Genomic DNA, 14,253 nt, shown 5'->3' on the forward strand with positions numbered 1-14,253 from the left:
ACACATTTATAGCTGGATCATACTGCTTTAAACAGCCACAACTTCCTGCAAAAATCCTGGGAACTCTAGTTAGTTAACGGTGCTGAGAGTTGTTAAAACATCCCCTTTTCTGTTCAGAGAGCTACAATTCCCAGAGTGTCCTGCCTCATGGGGAATTCTGGGATTTTTAGCTGGCAACGGCTGTAACTTTCAGAGGGTAAGAGCTGTTTGACGGTGGAAGGTGTCATTGGAGGCTGGTTGGCTAGCAGAGATCTGTATTGCAGGGGCTTGGACTAGATGACCATGGGGAGCCTTCCAACTCTACAATTCTGTGATTGTAGATAGGTGCTGTATAAATGGTTAAAATCAGAGGTTTTCAACCTTTTTGAGTCCACAGCTCCCTTAACCAACTACATTCTTTCTGTGGCACCCCTGGGAGGCTCAGGAGCCCAGTTATATCACCTCTTGCCTGCAGAGCTGGCAGCCTCTCACCCTTTTTCGAACACCCTCCATTGTGGAGTGTTCCCTCAGCCCCTCTCCTCTCCCCTCACCTTAGGAGTCCTATAAGCTGCCCCCCCCGCCGCCGCCTCAAAGAGAGATGCCTCCTCACACTGTCCCACAGGGGCCTAGGAAGCATCAATTGGCCAGCTCCAGAGGTACCAGGGTTGCTGCAACAGAGAGGCAGAGACGCAATGGGGCATCCAAGGAGGGGGGAAGGAAAGAGGGACAGAGGCTGGTGTTTTCTGCAGCATCCCAGGGTACCATGGCACACTGGTTGAAAACCACTGGTTTAAATAAAAAAAATTAGAAGAACATAAATGTTTTGAGGAAAAGTTGGTCTTTCCTTTCAAATGTACCCATGTTTACCAATGTGGTGAACTTCCCATTATTTTCTGAACATTCTTGGTAGAATCATATTCTTGGCTTTTGACACTGTAAATCGTAATGCCCTGTGGACTGTCCTTCTGAAAACTGGCTGCCAGATAAATTTGTGAACATCCTTCAGCTCCTCCATGATAATATGACAGCAACAATCACAGGTAACAATGGCCCTCAAAGTGAACCATTCACAGTGGGATCTGGTATCAAACAGGTTTGTGTTATTGCCCCAACTCTATTCATTATTTTCATTGCCATGATCCTACACTTTGTTGAAGGGAAACTCCCCACCGGAGTAGAAATAATATATCAAACAGATGGAAAGCTCTTCAGTCTGAGCAGGCTGAAAGCAAAGAGTAAGGATTCTGTAACTTCCACCATAGAGCTTGAGTATGCTGATGACAACATAGTGTGCGCACACTCAGAAGATGACCGCCAAGCCATCCTTTGCAGAAGCTTACAAGAAGCTTGGCCTATCACTCAACATCCAGAAAACCAAAGTGCTACACCAACAAGTACAAAATAACCCCTCTGCAGCACCACAAATCCAATTCAGTGGTGTAACGTTGGAAAATGTTGATCACTTCTCCTACCTAGGCAGTTATCTTTCCACAAGGGCCAACTTTGATGCCAAAATCCAGCATCGCCTGAGCTCTGCAATGCGGCTTTCTCCCGAATGAAGTGCAGAGTGTTTGAGGACCGGGACATTCGCAGGGAAACCAAATTCTTGTTTACAAAGCTATTGTACTACCAACCTTACTATATGCTTGAGAAACATGGACCACTTATAAACGCCATCTCCAACTCCTTGAAAGATTCCATCAACGGTGTCTCTGAAAAATTTTACACATCACTTGGGAAGACAGGCGAACTGAAAGAAGCAAAGATCACCAGTGTTGAAGAATGATTCTTCAACATCAACATCAACTTCGTTGGACTGGTCATGTTGTGTGGATGCCTGATGATCGTCTTCCAAAGCAACTACTCTATTCCGAACTTAAAAGTGGAAAGCGTAATGCTGGTGGTTAACAAAAGAGGTTTAAAGACTGTCACAAGGCAAATCTAAAAAAATGTAGTATAAACACTGACAACTGGGAAACACTGGCCTGCGAGTGCTCCAATTGGAGAACAGCCTTTACCAAACAAATGTGTCATGGGCTTTAAAGACACTCAAACTCAGGACGCAAGGGAGAAACGTGCTAAGAGGAAGGCACGCTTGGCAAACCCTCACCATGATCAACTCCCACCCGGAAACCAATGTCCCCTCTGTGGAAGGACGTGTGGGTCCAGAATTGGCCTCCACAGTCACTTGCGGATTCATTGTTAAAACCGTGTTTATGGAAGACAATCTTTCTCGGCTATGAGTGATTGCCAAAGAAGAAGAAGAAACAGCCTTATGAAATATTTCTTTCAACTCTGCTATTTATTTTATAATGTACCCTGTCGGATACATTAATGGTGCTTATCTCCCCCTACCAGTTTATTTTTTTAAAAAAAGAAGAAGGCACATAATGTTTTCAGTGTGGCTTGGTGCATAAAACCTCACTGATAAGCAAACAGTGGTTAGCCTTGTTGTCTAGCTTTGGCTTATTGTCTGTTTGTTTTTATTTTGAGCTGATTAATTTGCTCGGGGGAGAAGGAGGGCGGTGGGAAAGGCGAACAGTAGAGACAAAGGCAGCAATCAAGAAACAAGCCAGGGTTGGGAGGAAGAATGCGGGAGATTGTAATTGGAGGTTTGCTTTGGGAGTTGGGGTCGAAAGTTACATGTGTCTGTGTGTGGGGGAGGAATGAAAATGGTTAAGGGAATCCACATTCTGTTGTGAGATGGCCAGAAATCATTGGATGCATTTGTGTCTGGAGCTGACCATACAGGAATCGAATAACACCTTGAATAGTCATGTATATCCAGTAAACTGCTCTGAGATCTGCAAGTATAGGGCAGTATATAATTTTAATAAATAATTTAATAAATGTATTGAATTAATAATTCAACAACAACAAGCTGCTTTATGCATGGGCTCAATACAGTCCACACTGGCTGGTATCAGTTCTCTAGCCATCCCAACTTGGAAGATGCTAAGGATCTTTTGCTTGTGAAGCATCTATAGTATGCTTCCACTGTGTGAAGTCTTAAAGTAACTCAAGATTGTGTTCTGAAGTGACATGGGCGTGGGCCGGACTCAGTGGAGACCCAGTTGTCTCCTGAGTAGGACTGGACGATAACTGGTTTTTGGCATTGTGATGTATCACCAGCCAAATATCACAATACTATACTGAGATATCACAGTGTCTGAAATAAGGATGGAGCTATGTAGAGGCATTGGCTGGCTTCATGGTTTTCCCCACATTGTGATTTTTGCATAGCACATGCACACACACATCATGATTTGCAATACAGTGGTACCTCAGGTTAAGTACTTAATTTGTTCCAGAGGTCCATACTTAACCTGAAACTGTTCTTAACCTGAAGCACCACTTTAGCTAATGGGGCCTCCTGCTGCCGCTGCACTGCTGGAGCACGATTTCTGTTCTCATCCTGAAGCAAAGTTCTTAATCTGAAGCACTATTTCTGGGTTAGCAGAGTCTGTAATCTGAAGTGTATGTAACCTGAGGTACCACTGTATATTGTCAGGTCAAAAGTTATGAAACCGATATCACAATATGGATTTCAAACCATTTTGGATGATATATTGATATATTGCCCAGCCCTATTCCTGAGTTCAGAATACAAGGTAGGAGAAGAGTGGGGCCTGCAAAGAGCAGAGGCATGACCACCATGGATCAGGGCCATCCACAACAGTTGGTTCTGGGACCTACTGACAGTATTTGCTGGATCCATTTAGACAGGGTTTTTTTTCAGCTGGAACTCGCAGAAACTCACCTCTCAGGTGGGTGCCATTGCCACTCTGAGAGAACGAGGGAGGCATTCATAGTGAGATCTGGCACATCTTTTTCTCTTTTTCTAGAAAAATAGCACTGCATTTAGAGGTTCTGAATGCCATTTTGCTATAATTTGGCTGCTTTTGTACATGTGAAATACTTGGTGGGCCTTGGTGGCTGCTGTTTCCAGTACTGTAGTGTTTGATTTGCATAATACCCTGAGCTGTTTTGCAAATAGTGTGTTATTTATCACGAACAGCTGTCAGATTACAGATGAGAATTAATAAGTGGTGCCAGTCTTGGCTTAGTGCAGCCTTGAACTGTCAAAGTGCTGAAAGGGAATTGCAGAAAATGGGGTGACAGTGTTGCTTTCATGTGCCATCTTCCTAATCCTGAAGCAGACTTCCTTTTCCATTTGTACCACAACCACTTCTGCTTTCTTAAGCCTGCTGTGACACATTGGTGGGCATTTGGAGCAGCGAGTGAACCCTAGCTGCTTTCACCAGTGATTGCGGAGAACGTGTCTTTTGTTTTTGCTTTTAGTTTTGGACTTGAAATTTGGGAAGGAACCATTTTGATTGCAATGAGTTTCCAGGAACGTGATGCTTGCAATTTGGCCCAATTCATTTCAATTTTTGTGGCTATCTTCGGGGGGTAACTCTTTTAATATATTCAAAGCAGAACTGAGGAATCCTTTGGCGTTCCAAAAGTTGTTGGACTACAATTCCCATCATCCCTCAGCATTGGCTTTGCTGACTGGTCCAGATGCGAGCTGAAGTCCAACAACACCTGGAGGGTCCCACTTCTGATTCAAAGTATGTCTGGAGCCCCTTTCAGAACCTTCTCCAAACAGTGTGGTGGTGGGAGCGGGACTGCGCCTACTACTTGTCAAATTGTCACAAACACTGTCTGCTCCACTGACCTTGCTCTCAACTTTTGCATGTCAAACCAGATGTCTGAAAAGCAGCTCCTCATTTCTGATCTGTGGCACTGTACACAGAGAGTGGCAATATTACGTTCAAGGCAGTGTTTTATGCATTGCATGTGGTGAAGGTCTGGAAGGCACTTAAAGCAGCCTCCTATACTTTCTCAAAGTAATGTTGCTGCAAGCCTTGAAATGTGTTGGAGAGGTCAGCAAAATAATTTGCAGCGCACCTTTTGGGGTTTCTTCTCTCTCACCACCCCAACAACATGTCAAATATAACAGAAAAATAGATTTTAAAAACACACAAAAAATCTCCACTTTATAGTGATGAGACTCCAGACACAAATGACAATATATTTTTCAAGATTTTGGTTATATCACAGAAGGATTTTCAAACCTACATGTGTGAAGGGGATTTTCCTGTACTGTCCGCATCTCTCCCATCTCTGCACACATTGCAGGTCTGGTTCTGGTTCATTTCTAAGGCAATTCATAAGCAAGGGTTCACAAATGCCCTTTCCAGCTTGCCACTGGCGAGTGAATCTTTTGCTGTTAAGCATTTGTTTCTAGATTGTTGTTACTGATAAACTTATAAAATGTTTTAAGCTGCTTTGAGCATTAGTGATGAAAGAATTAAAAAAACACACCCATGAGCATGCATTCGTTTTTGCCAATGTTTGTATTTTTTATTTTATTTCTTCAGTTGATCACGTTGTTCCTGAGCCAGGCACCAGTTTGCTCTCTGCATTTGACCAATGGCGAGAGTGGGCAGACAGCAAGTCCTGCTGCGATTACTCTTTGCATGTGGACATCACGGAGTGGCATAAAGGAGTTCAGGAGGAGATGGAAGCCTTGGTTAAGGATCATGGTAAGCCTGAGGAGTCTTTATTTAGTGCTTGCTCAGTTCTTTAGTTTCTGAGGCAAACACAAAGGCACAAAAACATCTGCATCCTAGCTGCAACATTGACTTCTGCTTTCCACTCAGAAGTCATACCTGGTCTTGCTGAACAGGGCATAGAGATGATTTATTTAAATAATGTATCTGTCATTTCCCCATGCTCAGTGTGGCTTATGTAAATGTCCCAAGCATAAGGCGCACCAATGAGAGCAATAGCAACAGCCTTTCAACATACTACACAATTAATTTTGAAAAAAACTCCAATTGAGTCAGCAGCCAAATGTCATCCAGAATGAATCAGGAAGCGGATTTATGACAGGGCAGACCTGTGGCACACCTAGCTCAGTATGGTCAACAGTGACTGGCAGTGGCTCTCCAGGGTGGAAGGCAGGAGCTTTTCCCAGCCTTGACCCTTGGTGCTTGTACATGCAGAGCATGTGCTCTAACACTGCTGTGGCCCTTCCATTTTGAATGGGCTTTCCATTCTATCCAGAGAGGGAATAGCAGCTCCTGGCCTCGCCACAAAGTCACCATTCTCATACTCTATGTTATAACTGCTCTCGTGGTGCGCGTGGGATCGGGTTCCTGCAATCATAAGTAATGAGAACGTGCAAATAGGCAAATCTGATCTGCATTTGTTTGTTTGTTTAAAAACTTTCCCTGTGGCTCTTCAAGCAATAGGGTTTCCAGAGTGGCTTACAGATAAATTAAAAAGGAAAAGGAAAGACAGCCCCTCCAAATGGATTTTCCATCTAAAAACACAACAAAGAAAAAAGGAAGGAGGGAGGAGCAAAAAAAGCCAACTTTTAGCACCAGGTCTTAAAGCCAGAGTTACATAACTGGCTTGTCATGTGGTGTTTGGGTTTGAGAAGTTTTTGCCCTTTCTCTATTGGACTGTATGGTACATTGTGGCTTCACACAGGTATGACCCAGTGTGGTTGTCCATATGTTTACAACTAAATGGCATTCTGATGGATTTTAAATTTCCTTCCCTCTCTTGCTTCTGATAGGAGTGAATTCTTTCTTGGTGTATATGGCTTTCAAGGATCACTTCCAACTCACAGATTCTCAGGTATGGTACCTTCTTGGTTTGCATTATAGCTGAACCAAAATATTTGGCCCAGATTTTTTGGACATTCCTTGGGTGCAGGGCAAAAATACCCTTACAGTTTTTCAAGGAAATACGGATTTGAGGTAGGGTGGGGGCTGAGACCTTTTGGTGTCTCCCCCCCCCCCCCCGTTTTCAAAAACCAGGAGTGGGGAGCTTGTGACCCTCCAGATGTTGGGAATGCCAACTCCCATTGGGCCAGCTAGCATGCCAGTGGATGACAGTGACTATGGGAGCTGTAAACTGGAAACATAGATACATTTAAATCTCTTCTAGATTTTCAAACTCTGTACACCAGCAGGGGGTGGGCTCTTGGCTTCAGGCCCTGCCTATAGGTTTCCCAGAGGCATATTATTTGGTCACTATGCGAAGCTCATTATGCTCTTAGTTTACTTTGTGGAGAGCAGCTGGCCCAGCCCAGCTAGTATGGTTGGAGGCCAAGGTTCAAATCCTTGCTCTTTCTGGGCAGCCTTGGGGTAGCTTAACCCACCCTGAAGTGTTGTCAGATGAGGATAAACTGACATAATCCTCATCTATGCTGGAGGGAGATGTAGAAACGAGATAGATAGCTGCTCAGTTGTTATGGCTGTACGGAATCTTTTTGTGTTAACTTCTCAGAATTTCATGGATGGATTGAGATAGCTGGAAAACTCATTCCCTGAGTCCTGGAATGGGAGGGTGAGTTTTAGAGATGTTGGAAACGTAATTTAGGAAAGCCAGCACCCTTTCTTTCTTGTCTGCCTAGATATACGAGGTCCTGAGTGTGATCCGTGACATTGGGGCCATAGCCCAAGTTCATGCTGAAAATGGAGACATCATTGCTGAGGTAAGCAGAGTTTCCCGATCACGAGAAGTAATGAACTCTCTTCAGGCGTTCTGAAAGAGAGTTTGCTCAGCAATAGTGCTGGCTTTTTCCCATTGGGACTGGGGCCAGAGCCGACAATGAGTGGAGCCAACTTAATTCTAGTTTTGTCCCCATCCTCCTACTCTCTGAATTCTACAAGGGCAAGACTGAGACTTGCCCTTGTAAGGAGGAGGAAGATGGCAGAGACTGGTACCCCCTAGACTGGTTGTTAGTAAGATGGGGATGGGGCTGTATCCCATTTTCTCAAATGGACCAGGTTCCACTGTCAGTGGGCAAGATGGCAGGTGGGGGGGGGGGAGACCATGGAGACAAGCAAATTAGCTTCAGCACTTTGGAAGAAGTCCTTGACACATGCTAGTAAAAGACATTTAATCTTTTCTCCTTTCCATTTTGCTTTAGGAACAGCAGAGGATCCTGGAACTAGGCATCACCGGCCCCGAGGGGCATGTTTTGAGCAGGCCTGAAGAGGTGATGGATAGTTTTGGCTTACTCCTTTGCCTTGATTGCCTTTCATGACGCCAGTAGCAATAACACAGAATACTGCACCCCACATTGAGGAATTTGCCTTCTACACATGGTAGCCACATGTACGGTAGAGGTGGTCAGATGGCACAGAGGCCCCAATGGGGTAGGGGTTAGTTCACAGAACCATAGAGTTGGAAGGGTCATCTAGTCCAACCCCCACAATACAGGAATATGCAGCTGTCCCTTACGGGGATCGAACCTGCAACCTTGGCGTTATCAGCACCACTCTCTAACCAACTGAGCTATCCATCTCTTCAACTGAAAGGCAGTTGTTGTAGATCTTGTTAACCTAGATGAAGGGACAGAGAGATGTGTGTTTTTAGAAACTAGTCCACTGTACAGAGGAAACATTTATGTTTGTTGTTCCGCCTGCTTTTGCCTGTGGCCCTGCCCACTCCTGGCACGTGGCACCCAGAAGAGAATGCCGCCTTCAGGCAAAACACGGTTCCCCAAGCCTGTTGTAGGAGGTGGTTAGCTAGGCATCTGGGTCAGTGAGCCTGCCAAAAGGTATATTGGTGTCACAAAAGCAAATTCCTGATGAGATCTTGATGCTTGGTTTTCCTTCGCCAGCAAACGGAGGATCTGAAGTGAGGGGGGGGGGTGCGGAGGGGCACCAGGCAGAATTTTGGCTCAGATTTCCAGTCTGTGCTACTTGGACCCATTGTGAGTGGGGGAGGTGAAGAAACCTCTAAAGGAGAAGGCAGCAACAATGGCAGGGATGGGAAGAAGGGAAGCCACGTTTCTGCAAGGGTAGGGAGCTGAAAGCTGCAGGGGCGTTGCTGATTTCTTCCGAGGAGCAGAGGAACACGAGATGGGAAGGTTGGGGAGGCAGCATGCAGTGGTGAGGTAAGGGAAGATCAGGTCCACCCCACCCCCCCGAATGACTGCAGGATTCCCCTTACTTTCCTACATGCTTTCCAAATCCTCTTCATGGGACAGATGGAGTTTTATATCTGCATCACAGGAACTTGGACTGTGCTGAACAGAATGGTCCAGGCACAGGGAATGTTCTCCAGCTTAAAAGCCACATTCCTATCTGGGCAATCTTCTTTTTTGGGGTGGGGGTGGGGAGGGGGACACATGCTAGTACTGGGTGGGACCAGGGATCAAAATGTGTGGAAATTGAAAGCAATTTTTACCATTGTACAGTAGGCTAGTTTCTACTCACCCCCTCTCACCCCCCTGCCATCCTCCATCCAGGCAAGCAGGAGGCGTGATGAAGGCTCATGGACCCATTCCATGCAGGTGAAAAGCATCCAAGGCGAGGATATGAAGTAGGAGCGTTGAGGGGTGTTTCCTGGGGACAGGCCTGGGGGCTCCTTGGGTTCTTCACCCCTGGTAAAATGCTCAATGCATTTGCAAAGCTTTGTCCACATCAGATGCTATCTGTCTGTCTGCCTATCTAATTTCTAAACTGCACTTTCATATAAAATATCTTGGAGCAGTATACAACTTGAAAAACACAGTAAAAACAATAATAATTGGCACCCGCCGGTCTTGAGGGACGATGGAGTGCGCCTCTGGGAATGAAGTCAAACCACTGGAGAATCACTGTGGCTGCAGAGACTGGGAACTTGTATTGCTGCCTGAAGTGGTCTCTGGGATGCAAGCCTGAGCAGAGTTAGAACTTCTCCCTGCAAGCAAGCAAACAAACAAACAAATATACATACATGCACGCAGGCATATGGGCATGTGGGTAAAAGCTGGTTGGCAAAAGAACTCAGGTTTGAAATTCCCCTCTGAATGAAACAGTTTTTAGAAGAAGTCTGAAAACGAGCAAGGCTGAATTCTGCCAAACCTCTGTTGGCACAGAGGTCCACACTAAAGGCTCAGCATCTGGTAAAAAGCCCATCCAAACTTCAGGGGCACGTGGGACCACTGAAAGTGCCCCATCAGAAGACTTCACTGGTTAGGTGGAGCACAAGGAATTGGACAGTCCTAAAGGTACTTTGGGCCCATGGCCAGTGGTCAGGGTTGATGGGAGTTGTCGTTTAGCAACCACCTGTGGACTGCAGTTTCCCCATTCCAGCTTCATAGCTTTGCTTGGAAAGAGAGGGAGGAAAAAGACAGCAGAATAGTCAGCAAGGAACACAGAAGTGCAAAGTGGGTTAAGATGTTTGGCAGTGATCCGTGTGACTATATTCATCCAGGCAGAAAGCACAACTTGCATTGCCCAGGGATTTGAAAGGTGACATTTTGCAGCCGTGGCCTCCCCACCCACATGGAAAAGGCCACAGTGAGGTTTTAATGTGGCTTTTAGTAATAGTTTGTTTGCCTCCAGCAGTGAGTCAGAAATACTTGCAGCTGCCTGAGAGGCTTTCTAAAATTTTGGAGGGGCGGAGGTAAAGGCAAACGAAGGGGGGCTTTGTAAAATGATGCATGGTTAGGAGAAAGTGGTTAGAGCACGCCCCCCCCCCCCGGCTGCATAATATTGGACCAAGATCATCCGGCAAAGCTGAATAGTGGGAGATTTGGACAAGCAGAAGGAAGTCATTCACAGCACATCATTAAACTATGGAATTTGCTTCTAGAAGATGTGGCAATAGCCATCAACCAGAGGCGTAGCGTGGGAGAGGCCAGGAAGAACCTGGGAGACTCCCAACTCTCATCAGCCACAACCAGCCTGGATTATGGGAGTTGTAGACCAACATGCATTGAGACAACAGTCTTAACAACTACAATTCCCAGGGTTCTTTGGAAACACCACAACATTTAATCCAATTTGTTTGTAGTCTCCATATGCCACTTGTTTTGTGTCATTAATTTCTTCTTTTTAAGGTTTCATTTTCCAAAGGGAAATAATAATGGAAGCCTTGGCTGGGGGTGCAGTGGCAGGGGGTGGCTTATTATACTAAGAAAGATCTGTGTGTCTTCCCCTCCCCTCCATAGGTGGAGGCTGAAGCTGTGAACCGGGCTATAACCATTGCTAACCAAACCAACTGCCCCTTATATGTTAGCAAGGTGATGAGCAAAAGTGCAGCTGAAGTTATTGCCCAGGCCAGGAAAAAGGGTAAGTGCTGGATGGAAAATTCCTGTTGATGCTTCCACTCTTTTGTTTTCTTGGCAGTGCTGGATGGATACATTTGCATTCTCTGTCCGATCTGGATTTTAACTTCCCGAGCATTTAGTTTTTTTCTGATGAGCTTGTTCTACAGGCCAAATAGCTTGTTCGGGACTGGGGCTTTCTAATCCAACTTTCCTCCTTTTGTTTTGTTCCACCACTTACACAGTTGCCTCGGTAACGCTAGTTTTGCAAGTATGAAAAGCATGATCTCTTTAACCATGTCCTAGACCTTTGCCCACCAGCTCTTTTGACAAGAGCCAGTGTGGATTAGTGGTTCGAGTGCTGGAGTAGGACCTGGGAGACCAGGGTTCAAATCCCCACACAACCATGAAGCTCTCTGTTTGGCTTAGAGCAATTCACTCTCTCTCAGCCTACAGACTCCGCTGACCCAGAAATAATACCTCGGGTTAAGAACTTTCCTTCAGGATGAGAACAGAAATGGTGCTCCAGCGGCAGCAGGAGGCCCCATTAGCTAAAGTGGTGCTTCAGGTTAAGAACAGTTTCAGGTTAAAAACGGACCTCCAGAACGAATTAAGTACTTAACCCGAGGTACCACTGTAATTGCCTGATGTTTTTAGGCATACACTTTAAACAAGCGCAATGTGCAAAGCAGCCTTAAGGCTGGCCTTGGCTTCTGCTGGTGTCCCGTTCATTGGGACTGTGTGGGCCAACGGAGGCATCTTCTTAGACAGCAACAGAGCATTCTTTTTACTTCAAATTCTTTCTCTGCATTCTAGCCTTGAGGGAATTGCTGTTCAAATGGCGTCAATAGCTCCCATTTCCCCTCTCGCCCCTCTCTCTTATTGCTAAAGCCTTATTAGGTTCTATTTAAAACATCTGAGATGTGGGTTGTTTTTTTAAAGATACCCGCCTTTCTTTGTAAGCCTGAGAATGTTTATTCACATCTCAGCAGAGCTCGAGCTCAAATGTAAGTCAGGTTACACTGCCAGAAGGACACCCCCTTACACCCCCACAGACAACAGCTTCCTTCAAAAACCAGTTGCATGGCGCTTACACTCTGTGCATGCTTAAATGCATTCTTTTGTTACTCCAAATGCTCCCAATTCTAAGCTGAATTCCACTATAAGCAGGTTGGAAGACTAATCTCTGTTGCTGTGAGTTTTTTTAAAAAAAAATGGGTGGGGGAGAGGGAAATGCCTGTTCCCTTTCGAAAGACCTGCTTTCATGCGGACTAGAAACCTGGGCAAACCTTCCTGAGTGTGAGCTACTAGCCCATCTCAATCCCTGCCTGGATATTCCTGCGCTTGCAAGTTCTATTTCAAGCAGCGGCACTTGTGTTTACTCGTCTCCAGATTGAGTGAGGATCCTGTTTTGCCCACCAGATTCCGATTCAGAGTTGTCCTCCTTGTCGTCACCCATCCCTGGCTGCCAAGCCTTGCCAAAGGCTGCGGGGATTTTGTGCTCCCCACCCGCCTGCACCCCCCCGGGGGGGGCCGTCCTCACCACCCCCTAGTTACGGCCCTGACCGAAAGAAGAAACAAATGCCTTTACTAGCCAGTGGGAAATGGTTAGAAAGGGATGCCCAAATAAATAACTAAAACAAATAACTAAGACAGAAGACAGGAGTGCCTGGCATGCTCTGGTCCATGGGGTCACAAAGAGTCGGACACGACTAAACGACTAAACAACAACAACAATAGCTTGCCTTTTGCACCCACGGAGCTCAAATCAGCCTGCATCATGTCCTCCCCGTTCCCTGGTTTTTCCTCACAGCAACCCTGTGAAGTTGGTCCGGCTGTGAGATTGTATGCGACTGACCCATGGTAACCCAGCGGAGTGTCTGGCTGTGTCGTGGGTCCCATGGCTGTGTGGTGATTTGTACCTGGCTCCCCTGTCGTATTTCAACACTCTTAACTGCTACACCAGGCTGGCTCTCCCAGCAAGGATGTTAAGTCAGTAGGCAGATAGATATGAGAGGACGAGGCCTTTTAGGTATGTTTAGAAACAGATTATTTTCAAACCATGTTAAACAGTGTTAACAAGAGCCATGGCCTGTACAAAGGAAGGCAATGAAGAGAAGCAGAGAGAGGGAGAATGAAATCTGTGAGGGAGATCAGAGCAGGGGGGACCTCAACTTTGACCTCCAGGTGTCGAAAGGTACAGCTGTTGCTTTGAAGCAAGGAGTTTTTCGGTAGCTTAGATTCCCTGGGGTTACAGTTCTTGAAACACAGGAGAGTTGTTCGCAGAGTGTTTTTAACAGTTCCCAGGTTTCTTTGGAGAAAACCTTGATGGTATAATGCTGTGTTAAGCATGACGTGCCTCCTCGCGGGCAGCAGATTCAACATGGAGGAAAGAAAACCCATTTTCCTCACAGCATGATTACTTTATGAGAGGAGAGGAGCCTGTGGCCCTCCAGCCATTGGCCCCAGCAGCTTGGGCTATAGTCAGGGAAGATGGGAATTGTAGTCCAACAACACCTCTGGAAGGCCACAAGGGCCTCACTCTTGGTCGGTGGGACTCACTGCCACAGGATATGGTGATGTGAAAAAAGCCTGAAAAGCTGCTGACAGCCAGATTAGACAATACCAGGCTAGATGGAGCAATGGTATGGCTCGGTGTGACAGCATCGTATGTTCCCAAACTTTCAGACATCTCTTCCTTAGAACATCTGCAGAAAATATGCATAGTATTGTATGTTCTGCAACGGTTATGTCTATCCTGTTTCTGTCACCCTGCTCTGCAGGCACTGTGGTGTATGGTGAGCCCATAACAGCGAGTTTGGGCACTGATGGCTCACACTACTGGAGTAAAAACTGGGCCAAAGCAGCTGCGTTTGTCACCTCTCCACCACTGAGCCCTGACCCAACTACTCCAGACTTTCTCAATTCTCTGCTGTCTTGGTAAGTAGAAGGAAAGTTCCTGAGATGGGTGTATTTAAAAAGAGAAATTCTGTGCTATCTGAATTCTGTGACCTGTATAAATTAGGACTGAACCAAAACGTTGTGTTCTACGAAAACTCTCACCACAACCTTCCCCTTTTGGCAATAATTCAAGGAAAGTAGAAACGTTTGCCCGTTCTTTGTGAAGGCAGAAAGCATTGCTCTCGTTCTGGTTTGTCTTTACAACATTATTGTATAGCCAGATTTGGTTGGCTAACTTGCCACTGTGA

General features: G+C 45.8%; 1 protein-coding gene across 4 annotated transcripts in view; it reads left to right on the forward strand.

Moving 5' to 3' along the window:
• DPYSL2 (dihydropyrimidinase like 2) overlaps positions 1 to 14,253 on the forward strand; it is an 88,700-nt gene that overhangs the window by 59,404 nt on the left and 15,043 nt on the right. For all 4 annotated transcript variants that reach the window (XM_083480512.1, XM_083480513.1, XM_083480515.1 and 1 more), the window contains exons 4-9: positions 5,367 to 5,531; positions 6,572 to 6,633; positions 7,415 to 7,495; positions 7,934 to 8,002; positions 10,949 to 11,069; positions 13,828 to 13,984. In XM_083480512.1, coding sequence (XP_083336638.1) covers positions 5,367 to 5,531; positions 6,572 to 6,633; positions 7,415 to 7,495; positions 7,934 to 8,002; positions 10,949 to 11,069; positions 13,828 to 13,984 — 655 coding nt within the window. The remainder of the gene's footprint in view (positions 1 to 5,366; positions 5,532 to 6,571; positions 6,634 to 7,414; positions 7,496 to 7,933; positions 8,003 to 10,948; positions 11,070 to 13,827; positions 13,985 to 14,253) is intronic.

This window comes from Podarcis liolepis, assembly GCF_965112155.1.
Source record: "Podarcis liolepis genome assembly, chromosome: 16".
In the NCBI taxonomy this organism is placed as follows: domain Eukaryota; kingdom Metazoa; phylum Chordata; class Lepidosauria; order Squamata; family Lacertidae; genus Podarcis; species Podarcis liolepis.